General features: G+C 38.7%; 1 protein-coding gene across 6 annotated transcripts in view; it reads right to left on the bottom strand.

Moving 5' to 3' along the window:
• Gosr1 (golgi SNAP receptor complex member 1) overlaps positions 1–12,997 on the bottom strand; it is a 74,727-nt gene that overhangs the window by 25,475 nt on the left and 36,255 nt on the right. For 4 of the 6 annotated variants that reach the window (XM_003469694.5, XM_005003556.4, XM_063251095.1 and 1 more), the window contains exons 8-9: positions 10,381–10,463; positions 2,976–7,121 (exon numbers count right to left, since the gene is read on the bottom strand). The exons of 1 other annotated variant lie outside the window; for it this stretch is intronic. In XM_003469694.5, coding sequence (XP_003469742.1) covers positions 6,997–7,121; positions 10,381–10,463 — 208 coding nt within the window. In that variant the 3' untranslated portion in view covers positions 2,976–6,996. One more of the 6 variants, XM_063251092.1, reaches the window with a different exon arrangement.

Here is a 12,997-nt window from a genome sequence, read left to right on the forward strand (position 1 = left end):
TCTTTAAAATAGAAATCTAACCTGAGTGAAAGATGACTTTGTGTTTTTGTTTGTTTTGGTACTGGGGATTGAACTCATGGTCTTGTGTTTGGCAGATAGGTGCTTATGCCACTGAGCTAAACCCATGGCCCGACTGTTTTTATGTACATACTAACAAAAAATGAACGGCATACATTTTTGGGTTAAGTCTCCTACAATACACTGCTGTAGCCATCAGGGAGCGGCTGACATTCTTAAACAGTGATGACGGGCTGTAGGTCGTTAGGGCGTACTGAGGCCCTCGGTGCAGGGTGGTATCAAGGGAAGTTTGAGGTGGGACATCTGCTCTCAGTGGCCGCTAGTTAGGTCCTGAAGCATGGACATAACTTGTGGGATATGCAGTGGGGAACGCGGAGGGAAATGGACAGGGGCTGAGGACCTGCTCCGGGTGAAAAATCCAAAGTGCCACTTTATTCACAGATAACAGCATTTCCAGGGAAATGGTTGTTTATGCTGCGCCTTCCCAGCACTGGGTTAAAGTGGCTCCCAGTTATATTCCCGTTTCTCCTTGGGCTGTAGGCAGTTTCTGTAAAAGATTGGATATTTGATAATATCTAGAAGAAATGTACTAGTTAAGAAAGTGATTATTTCCTAAAAGCTGTCTCTCTAAAAGGGGAAAACTAATACCCCAGAACAGATAAAAGACCCATTTTAGAGGGCCGGAATACTTTCAAGTGATCTTCAGTATTTCTCTAGGCAGAAAATTAGACTTCTCAGCATCCACTCTTCTGAGATTTTTAAAGTCTTTGAAGAGGTAATAATAAAATCAAGCCTGGAAGCTGAGCAGATGGGTTGAGCCCCGGTGAGTAGAGCAGAAATCACAGCCAGGGTTGCATTTGTTCCTTTCTATTCAACTCAGATGGATATTTTGCTTTAGGAAGGTATTTATTTTTCTGGCTTTTACAGAAATATTTTCAGTAAGATTCTCCACTTCTAGGAATTTCTAACAGCAGGTAAGAGGGTGCTGGACAGAGTGGAAAGGGCAAATCAAACAGGAGCAGCAACCTAATGATGTGGATGGTGCCAACTAGAGAGCTGTGGCAACGGCTTCACCAGGCCTGGCCCCAGTGCTTGCCAGAATTTTGAGGTTCAGAACTACAGGCTATGAAGAGATTGGTAGGACTTCAAATACATTTTTTGTAACTTCAATGCACTAACCCATTAGTCCTCATAAAGAACTGTTAACTCACAGGTTCTCTTTATTAAGCACTTGGCTACTAGTATTCCTTAAAACAGCCAGGCGTGGTGGTGCACACCTGTGATCCCAGCACTTGGCTGAGGCAGGAGGATCACTGTGGGTTAGAGGCTACATAGTGAGAGCCTGTCTAAAAAAAAAAAAAAAAAAAAAAAAGGCAGAAAAACAAACAAACAAACAAACAAAAACTCTCCCCAGAGATGCACCCTCCATAGGCACAGGTCCTGTGAGAAGCCTGAAACCCTGATTCCTCATCTGTTCTCATGAAGCACGGACAGCTAGAATCAGAAGCATTCTCACACTCAAAGAGATGGTAGGGATAAAAGCTTGACGCTCCTTCCAGAGATTTTAAAATCATTTTTCACTCCATAATACATCATTTTTTTAAGGGGGTGGGAGATAAGGCAAGCTGCATTTTAAAAATGCTGTTGCAATGACTTTTAACACCTTTTTACTCTTCTTGTTGGTGCTGTTTTGTAGAATACGGAAAAACTGACAAGTTTCTTGGGCTTTATATACATTTTTAAAAAAAATCTGACTTCTATTTTTATGTTAATATTTTCATTAAAAAAATTTTTTTTGTAAGTGGAGCCACATGACAAGTATGGGGACAATTGTGCCTTGTCTCAACAGTTTTTGCTGATTTTCAGGCCGAATAATAATAGCTAGAGTTGACCTTAAATCAGTATTCCTCTTTAAAAAGAAAATAATCAAGCTACAAAGCTTCAAGTAGGTTCTAGATGACCACCTTTTAAATTAAAAATATATTTTGTGGAACCTGTGATATTTACCAGCAAGAGACCTCAAGGGCTTGTGGGACATAGGGTGCTTTCCCAGCACGGGCAAGGTTCTGGGTTTCATCCCACAACAGAAAGGAGAAAAAAGCTTCCAAGATTCAAATCCTTACTTAAATATTTATTCCATTATTATGAGCAAATTTCTTAACCCCTGTCCTGTTTCCTTATCTGTAAAATGGGATGGCTCCTTCACTAAATGATGCTGAGTTATTTGTATGTCTACATGGATGTGTGCACATATACAGGATGGGATCCCCAAGGGTAAAGCTGGGGTACTGGGAGGTAGAAAATAGTATGTACAGACAGAAAGGACAAGAATGGGGTGTGGAGTAATTCCTAAGGGTACAGGGTTTCTTCTTGATGGAAGACAGAAATGTTCTGAAGCCAGACAGTGGTGCTCATTGCACAACAAATATACTAAAACCCATGTGTTTCGAAAAAGGCAAATTTCATGGTACATAATCATGCTTCAGTGTCTTTTAATTTATTTATTTTGGAGTACTGGGATCAAACCCAAGGCCCCGGGCATGCGAGGCAAGTACCATTGAACTACACCCCTGTATTGTTATTTCAAAAAGAGACTGCAGACTCCATAGGTAATGAGAAATCAGTTATTCCTATTTTCAAGTTCTGATTTACAGGACAAAAGTCACTGTTTAAGGAGGCAAAGAACTTGTTTTTTGGTCAAATTATACAATTTTTATCATATCTCCTCTTCAAGCTGATAGAAAGACTTTCTTTTACTCCTTGGGCTAAAATATTGATGGACTGCTTGTAAGGTGGTTTCTGAACACTGGGTAATAATTTGTGAGTACCTGTACTGTTTCCTCCCGGATGTTAAGGTATCGTGAGAGATACTTACCAACACCAAATATTTCATACTCACTGTTCCCAAACTGCCTCAGTGGTTACTGTTCTAACACAAATAATCATAGGCACAACCATTTAGATATTTAATTTATTATTAAATAACAAAGCTTTTTCTATACAATCAGAAAATGCACATTTAGATGAGAACAAAAATTAAGTATAAATACAACAAAATTGGTTCCAAGAAGCTATTTTAAAAGCAAAAAATTAGAAAGTGCATTTAGAAAAGAATAGACTTTTAAAAATTTATATTGGCATTTTTCATGAGGAATGATCTTTCACTAGTGTAAAATGAGACTGAATTAATTTTCTTCTTCTCTCAAGAGCCAACAGGGTGGGAACTGATGCAAATAACTTTGATAATTTAGGTTAGGTATCAAACAAAATGAGAAAGATCCCTTTGGACATAACTTAGCTTTGTCTCAGCTTCCTATTCAATAAAAAACCTTAATATTCGCTTGTTCCTCATTTTTCCCCCTATGAAATGTAAGAATATAGAGGAATAAACACGTAAAATGGAATAAGTAAGGTTAGTTTATTAAGACTGTAATTTAAAAAGGTCTGCACCTTTTTGGAGGCGAGGATAAATAATCCCTAACCTAAAAGGAGAATGGAACATAACCACTGTAATTTACGTAGAATTCATTTGTTCTTTAGTTACAATTGCCAAAAAACTCAACATGGCCATTTATCCCCAACAGCTTAGTACTACTAGTTAGAAAACTCTAATCAATTTCCAAAACCGTATCGTATTTCTAGAACATGAGGTTCTAGAAACCCAAAGGACTATACCAGTTCCTAAAAGTCATTTTCATCAGGTTAAGGTCATAACAGTGAAAGAGAAAACAGTGGGAATGCAAATAAATTCCATGGAGATCCCAATCACTTCATCAAAAGGCCTGGTAAGTACCTTTTTCTAGTCAGACGTATTCATATCCAATATGACAGAGCTAAAGGAAATATTATTTGGTTCCACAGAAAGTGCCCTGAAGGGGTCTCCTTTCATCACACATCTCCTTTCTTACAGGTTTACTCCTGTACCTAATTGGAATATCAGGTAGTATGGAAAAAAAAAAAACATTTTGTATAAAGATAAATCTTATACAAAGGACACAGGAACAGTAGAGAAAGTCCTTTTTAACATCAGAAAAACAAGGGGGACAATGCAGGTTACAGGGTGTCCTCAGCACTATTAATAGTACTGTAATAATAAAAGAACGTGGAGACTGCCAGGAAGGGTCACCTACAGCTCTTCGATACCTGGGCTTGAACTTGGGTAATGAACACTTTTACTAAGGTCATCAGGACACATTAGAACACAATCTTAGAAACATACCATTCAGAGCCAGGCACAGTGGTACAACTGGTTATCCCAGCTACCGGAAAGGCTGAAGCAGAAAGATATTTGAGGCCAGCCTGGGTAACTTAGACAGATGCCATCTCAAAAACAAAAACAAAACAAAACTGTTTGAATGATGTATTCATATTTGTTTTGTGAAATGGAGAGTTCTGAATAGTTTCTAAAGAGACTCAAAAAGGAAAGATTTGTTATATAAGACAATGGCTAAAGGTACCAACATTTCACTGGGACCAGAAATGGGAAATTCCTCTGACCTCTGGGCTAAGCCTCAAAATTTCTGGCTCTGACTGGCTTTAACAAGTGACTAACTGCCAGGGATTTAGCTCACTGGCATAAGCGCTGCCTGGCAAGCGCAAGGTCATGAGTTCAATTCCTGGTACCAAAAAAAAAACAAAAACAAAACACAAGTAATTAACTTTTGGAGATCTTGAGCCTAGCAACTGGTCTGTAAGAAAGACAGTGAAAAGGGGAGAAAAACCAAGATGATTTTCAAAAAGTTAAATGGCATAAAACTGAAACTCAATAGTCACAGGATCCTCATGAAGCTCCTTCCATTAAAGGGCTTATCTCCATTTCCTTTCTGCAAGGGGATGGGAAGCACATTCTCTTAATTACCTCCTACTCTCCGGCTCTGGGGTGAGAGAGACACTTCACTATGGTAAGAGTAGAGGTTATTCAGACGTATCTGACACCAACATTTACACCAAGCCTTTCCAACTTCCTTGGAAGAACTTGTTTCTTTATTTTCATAAAGAAAATAACCAACATGATTCTGTTATTTCACATGAGCACAGCCCTCCTGGAGAGGGTTAGCAGCCACTGTTTCTTTGCCTGGCTGTAGCAAGCTAGATTACTCTCACAATAGTAGCTTTAATGAACAAACCAAGTAATCAGACCAGTAAAAAAGACTGGTAATATAATTAAATAAATAATTTTATTTATGATAACTTCAGATTTTATAAATGCCAACTATATAGCAACCAAACTCCCACAAATTCTAGCTGAGTTACACCAATCAAAGGCCTTTGAAAATCAAAGATAATAGTATCAGGGGAGAGAAGTTTTGTTCTCTCAGAAGAAAACTCAGTAACTGAACTTACTTCCTTGATCCTTTAAGGTTCACTGGGAAAACTTAACTTTCTTTACTTATTTTTGGTACTAGGGATTAAACTCAAGGCCTCGCACTTGCCAGGCAGGCGCTTGTGCTGCTGAGCTGAATCCCCAGCCCAAACTTAAAACTTTCTTTTCAGGGGATTTCATTTAGAAAAATAAATCCCATAGTTAAGAAAAATATATCAAATGTCCCTTACACTCAGAATGTAATAAAACTCCGACACTAGAATGACAAATCTCTCACACTCATGTTAAGTCTACCCATCATGCACCGTATCAGGTGCATCTCCACATCACGCTGCAGTGAAGAGTGTACCCATTCCCGGTGGCAGTCGAAGGCCAGTCCTTAAGTATCTTCAACACCAATGGGGAATAGCAGCTTTTTCTTTGGGGAGGAGTGTAAATTAAGTATCTGGTATTTCAGTAATACAAGCAATGAATTTTTAGTAATGTTTAAACTTAAAAAAAGTTATGGGATGGTAGTTTAAAATTTTGTCACTATCCAGGGATGGTAACAGCAGACAAGGGCACACAGACAGATTGTCATAGGCACCTTCAACAGTGAAACCATCCTCCAGATGTTTGGAAAACCTTACCAGATTTGGAATACATTTTCACAGAACACAGATCATCAAACAATGGTTCTTAATTTTTTTGCTTCAAAGTAATGGAGCATTTACAAATGGAATTAGCTGGACAGTGGACTCCTCCATGTCCTTTTCCATGTGACTTGTTGAATACAATCTCACTGAAAACTGAACAGTCACCAATAGTAACTAGGGCTAATCCTGACATGATGAGGTGTACTGACAAATGCTGGCCATTAGTTTTTTGTTTTTTCGGTCATGTTAGAACTTAGATTTCATCATCCTATAGTAGCAAATATTAATTCAATGGGATTTAAAAAAAGCAAATGGCTGATTCCTTTAAAAAAAAAAAAAAAGGGCCTGTCCTTGACATCTTTCCAGCAAGTTAACCCCAGTGCACTTGTAATTTTAAAAAAAGAAAAGAAAAAGACAAAAGTCTTTTTGCAGTCTTTTTCTCTGTTGTAGACAACTTAAACATTGAAGATGGTCTAAAGAATGTGAAAAATGTAATTTTCCTTGACTACCAAAAGAGTTGGGAATATCAAGTAGAAACCTATCAAGGTTGTCAAGACCGAACCTATGATTTTTCATCATGGGTGTTAAATAAAAGGACAGGAATTATTTTTATTCACAACCCAACCCAGTGGCTGACAGAAAAAGTGTCTTTGGATAGTATAGAGAAACCTGGTATCGAAGAGTCCAGCTCTCTGACTTGGCTTGTTATCAGGCTTCAACACTACCACGGAAGCACAGAAACTCTTGTTTTTGATTGCTTTACTTACCTCCTAAGGAGACAAAAGCAACTGAAACCTATTTTTGTTTTTAAACTAAAACCAGGAAAATGTGTGTTATAAAAAAATAGCACAGAAAAACTGGCTTCAGCGCAATCCATGTCACTGAGCCATCACTATCAGTTTTGAATTCACCTGGCTGGTCAGGCTAATTTTCAGGGCAGGCAAACTCTCCTTTCTTCTTTTCCTTATACCAGATCAGGTGTGAAAGTGGTGGTTGTCAAGAGTTCTTGGAGGGATCCTGTCAGTGGAAAGCATACAGCAGCAATAGGATGGTACAGATACCAATTATACCACCTAGGATGAGGGAGTCTCGCCGCTTCCTGAGGTTGATCCTCTGGATTAGGCTGTTCACAGCTGGAAAACGATCTTTGGGAAATCTTTATTAAGGTCATATTTGAAAGAAACTTCTTTAGTGAGAAGTCATGGGAATTACAAAAATACCAACAGGTAGACTCCAAAAACAGTCAGTGCCAGAAAGAAATAGGAAGGAAGAAAATTAGCTGAGAGTCTTCAACCCATTCCAAAACTGGGACAAATTCAAGTCTCCCAGTCTTATGTGTAGTCCACAAAGAATAATGACAAGAAGGAAAAAATAAAGAGAGAGGAAGCAATACTGATGGCGGCACTGACACACCGAGGGCTTGCTGTCAAGTTCGGGTCAGGGTGCGAGCCAGCGTGGCCAGAAAGGCACAGTACAGCCAGTCCGTACCCTGCTCCCCCTTTTCTTCTCTGTTTTCTTCCCTAGTTCCCCTGTTTTTTCACAAACTTGTCTCAGGAGACAAGGGATTTCAGCTTGAGGATTTTGAGGAAAATCTGATCCTTTCCCCATAGAGAAATAACTCTTAGATTGAATTAATTTAGAACCAACTCTAAGGTATATGTACTAAAGTACTGGTGAATTATTTAACATTTAAAATTTACTTTGCAGAAGTAGGCAGGATATAGTAAAAAAGTAGGTGAAAAGTTTCTAGCTATCCTATTAGGGGGACATCCTATTAGGGGAGCAAAGATTGGAAAAATTCAATTGTAGGGGTACTATATCCATCATTAGCTACATTTTACTTTGTATTTCAAGATATCTCTATCCTCTTTCTTGTTTTACATTCCAGATTCCTTTGTACACCTGGCAACCATTTCAGAAAATACAGCTGCAGGTACATCTTCACTGTTAACAGAAAAAGTTCAAAAACCACCAATAATACTGCCCTGAGAATCTTCACTGCAGTTTTCTGTAACAAAATGCAGACCTGGGACATTTATTTATATACTTACATATTCTACATATTGTAGGATCATGTCTTCTAATTTTGAATTTTCTCCATGCTTAGAATATAATTTACGGACATTAAAGTAGTCTTTAAATTAATTTAAAAAACAGAAGCAACAGTACAGTTCTAAAAATGTGGAACAAAAAGTGAATATTGCTATGAGACAAAAACTCTTACAAAGTAAAAAATCTCACATAGAGAAAACGCTTAACCTTTTCTTGCTTAGAGAAGAGTATACACATGTTTTTGGCATCAGGAAATTCCACTTATGGTAGACACAGTTTTGTCCGGTCTACCTTTAACTACCCCTTCCTCTTTCTATAATAATCTAGTTCAGTAATTGAAATAGGATGGAGTGGATCTTTCCCTCCATTACCAGGAGTACACACACACAGAGGACTGGTTAGTAAGAATATTCTACCCTTGGCCAGTGACTGAGTTAGGAGTGGGCAGGGTCTCACGCTGAGGCCAGCACAGTACTCTTCCAGATTTTTGTGACAGCTTAATTTTCTTTCCCAGTGTTCAAAGCTAGTGTTATAGCCATTTCTCTCATCCTGAGGAAGAAGTCTGCTTGAGAGTAAAGTTAACAGAGGAAAGCTGAGACAAGAGAAAGAAAAGGAAAAAAGCGAGAAAAGGCAGGTTCGTGATGATAAAATATGAGCCACTCAACCCAGTCATGCCTTAAGCCAAATTCCACTCCTGGATTTTACAGTCACACGAAAAATTAACTTTCATCGCCTTTAAGTCAATATGAATTAGGTATCTGCTACTTTTCTCTATGGAGTCCTAACACTTGATTGTTTTTTTGAACACTCATTCTTTTGGAATCATTGTAAATTCCTGATTGGCTAATCAATACCAGGCATCATGCTGGGCTCTGGGATACTGCTTTACCTTGAGACCCTGTCTTAAAATAAAATCTTTAGAAACTGTGTGGGGCTGGGCATCATAGGGCATACATATAATCCAAGCACTCTAGAAGGCTGAGGCAGGAGGACCAAAAGTTCAAATCCACCTTGAGCCATGGTGATGGGGGAAGCCTGGGGAGGTAGCTCGGCGCTTTCTGTACTCAATTCCTAAAACACAAAGAAGGGAGAGAAAGGAAGGGCACGAGGAAGGGAGGGAGGAAGAGGAAGAAACAGTTAGATGGAGAGACAGGGAAAGGGAAACAGGGTCTAGCAGGGGAGAAATACATCCAGCTCACAGTAAAGGACATGAAGAACAGAGGGAACAAATTCTAATGCACACATTGGAATGGTTTTAATTAGTATTTTAAATGACCCAGATAAATAATTATCACTTCTATTTCAGATTCGGTGATTTCATGAAATATAAACTCTTATACCGTATTCACTAAGTAGCCTTTGCTCTTGCTACTGACTAAGTTCATAGTTTTAAAAAGCCTGATCTTACAGAAACTTAAAATCTTAACTTCTCGTGCTGTGGACCTCATCCAAGCCACCTTTATTACCCTAATTCTTCATCTGCAAAGCAACCATAATAATTTCTACATCCTCTGTTTTATGGTAATGATAAAGTGACATATTACATGTAACAGTGCTCTGTACCCTGTGCAGCACTATACAAACTATAAATGATTTTGGATGTATGATTTTGCACTAAGTAACAAGGCAAGAACAAAACACAAATGATTAGAAAATACCAATACACTCCAGGGCATCCTTTTCCTTAGGAAAAGTAGGCATCAAAGTAAAAGGAACCTTAAATTATCTAGGACCAGAAGATACTCAACTTTTGAAAATTTTAAGGTCCTTCTTCATACTGGTTGCAGAACAAAGCTTTTTCCCTAAGAGGCTCATCTTCCCAGAGTGTAAATAAAACTGCTTCAGAATGGCCTGCTTATTACGTTTCCTTGCTGGACCTCTTGAAAGTATTACTAATCTTAATTTAAAGTGGGAAACTAAAAGGCTAAAAGGTCACAATGAACGGTGAATCTAACCTGGAAAACACTTTGTGCTTCTACTCTATGCATATATTTGCCACTAACTAGTTCTCCAAACTGGAAAAATAAAAAGAACATAATTTATGGTTTTCAAGTTGGACAACATATAGTGGAGACCCAGCATGGATGGAACTATTAATTATAAAATAATTTTGTGAATAATTATAAAACGCATTCCCTGTATCTACTGGCAATAAACATCCAGTGTGCAGTCTTCCAACAATGGTACTAGGCAGCACAAACTTTCACAAAGTAGAAAGCATTCATATATAATTTCTGAGGGGCTTTGCTGCTACTGATGCTCGTACCTGCCTGCCCTACCTCGACAACAGAAAAGAACAAGCGCACACATACCACACACCACACATACATTTCAAACTTTCAAAAAGGATACTGGCCAAAGTGTTCATTTTGCTGTGAATAGACTTCAACATTCCTCTCTGTGAAGTCATATTTTCTTTTGTAGCCATAGCAATGCTTCAAGGGGGGGAAAAAGAAACAAATTGGCATCTGAGATTACTCTGCACATAGCACTCATCAAACCTCTAAAACTACAGTTTTTACATTATCATCTTGAAAAGCCCCAAACAGGATAACAGACGGAAAATCACTTTCCATGACATCTTCTTATTGTCCTTTTTTTGGAATGACATCACCGCTACTCAATGGTATCTTTTTGTATAAGCCATGGGTCACTTCTTATGTTTTCTTTAAAATAACAAGTAACATTATCAGACAAAGCACATACTACAAACTTAAGATAGATTTAAAAGGACCCAGCTACTAAAATATTCTTAATAAAAAGATTGTTGAGAGGGAAGTACAGAATTGTAACTATAAAAAGAACCTGAAGCATATATTCATATATAACCTTTTCCCAATTTATGAGCAAACTGTTTGCCACCAGTCTGATCTGCATAGCGAGACCCCCTCTCAAAAAAAAAAAAAGAATCATAGCAGATAGATAACAAATTTGGGGTACCCATGCAGGATTACACTGTGGGTGTTTTGTTTTTGTTTTTTGAGACAGGGCCTTGCTATGTAGTTCAGGCTGGCCTTGAATTCACTGTGTAGCCCAGGCTGGTCTCAAACTCTTGGCCGTCTTCCTGCCTTAGCTTCTAGAGTGCTGGGATTATGGGTATGTGCACCACACCTGGTTTATACTGGCTTTTTAAGCCAGCTAACAAAGGCCACAGATTTATCAAATATGACTAAGAAAGAGGAAAAAACACTGCAGAATGCAATCTTTTCATTTGACTACTTTGATGTTCTGTTAAAAGGATGTGACTACTACTTATTTTGTATCATTCTATCACATTAAACATTAAAATCCTAGAGGATAAGGTCAGTATCCTTTTGATACATGAGAGTGCTTTAGATACTGACATGACGATAAGCTATAGACAATGGAAGCTATGAAACATTAAAAAAAAAAAAAGCAAGCAATACAGACTGAGATTCTGGGAAGATGGTAGAAATTCCTGATCTCATCTTTGGCCCATTTTCTTCCATGAAGTAACACTAGAACAAGAGCAGACATGCTGGGGAAGGTCCATCTGAAACCCCAAGTTCCCCTGAGATCTCCTGGGAAGAGAGCCAGGCGGAGAGTACACTTTTTTGTGTGAAGAGAGAACCATGGCAAGGATGGTAGGGGAAGCTAGATTTTTCTTTCTGGCACCAGTAATCAAACTCAGGACTGTGTGCTTGCCATGCAGGTGCTATGCCGCTGAGCTGTATCCTTTGCCCTAGATTTTTCTTCAATTCTTGAGCAAAGACCTAGATTTCCTTACTTCTTAAGGAACCTAGGCAGCGTAAGACCAAGGATCTGCATGTATAAGACATGCAGCGATGGACTGAATCGGACCCAGTTCTACAGCTGGAAAATGTCTGCTATTTGTAGATCTATAGGCAGAAAACTTATAGTCTAGCAGCTGACAGGATGCGTGGCCTCTAAGGGAAAAAACTACCGGGTTATTCATTGCTTGAGTCTCCACTAGTGTGGCCACTCTGAGAGCCGATGACTGTATGTTTGGAAAGGCAAAACCTCAGAGAATAAACCACCATGTAGCTAATAAAAGTGAGATGCTAGGTGATTACTCTAAATAAATGGTAAATGAGTGAAAACTTTAATTTTTCTTTTTTTTTTTCCTGGTAAGGGGAATTGAACTCATGACTGCATTTTGCCAGGCAAGTGCTTAGACCATTGAGTTAAACACCGGCACTCCTTTTTTTTTAGACAAGGTCTTGCTATGTAGTTTAGGCTGGCCTTTGATTCACTATGTAGTCCAGGCTGGCCTTGAACTCGCAGCAATCTTCCTGCCTCAGCCTCCCAAGTGCTGTGATTACAGGCATACACCATATCTGGTCTAAAACTTTAATTTCAAGATTTGAACAGGCAAGAAGAAATAAAATTGAGTCAGGCAATATATAGACAAGAGGATACTGAAACACTGTAGAACAGTAGAACAAAAAGAATAACAACAGAAACACTAAAAAAACACCCTACATAGCTGAAACTTCAGGGAAAAAACTGAATCTGTGAAAAATGGTCAGAAGGATGACTGTAGGTTTCTGGTCAAGCAGACAATTGGGTCAAAGAAATCTGTGACAGAGTTCTACACACTCAAAACATACATAGACTCTGCTAATGGGGATGAAGAATTAGCTGGAGGCCTTGGTGGCTAGCTCCTTGCATAAGGGCAGAGAACTGAGGAAGAGCGATACAAAGGCTCAAAGAACCCAGAAATCCAGGTTGTCATATGGGAACTAACCAAAATGATGAAGGCTAAGAACTGAGAAGAAACTGCAGAGGGCACTTCTGAAAGCACAAGTGATCAGCAAGAAATGAAGTAAGCAGCAGAAATGGAAACTGATAAAATTATGCCTGAAATTCAGTAGGGGCCCTGGGCAAAGCACCCGCTATTTAAAAACAGGTGTCAGAGTCTCATATAAGGTAGTAAGATTCAAACCTAGGGTGGATAATCGGAGCCAATCTTTGAACCATATATACC

Source organism: Cavia porcellus, unplaced genomic scaffold (genome assembly GCF_034190915.1).
Source record: "Cavia porcellus strain 051 isolate PalLab524CR breed Dunkin Hartley unplaced genomic scaffold, mCavPor4.1 scaffold_6, whole genome shotgun sequence".
In the NCBI taxonomy this organism is placed as follows: domain Eukaryota; kingdom Metazoa; phylum Chordata; class Mammalia; order Rodentia; family Caviidae; genus Cavia; species Cavia porcellus.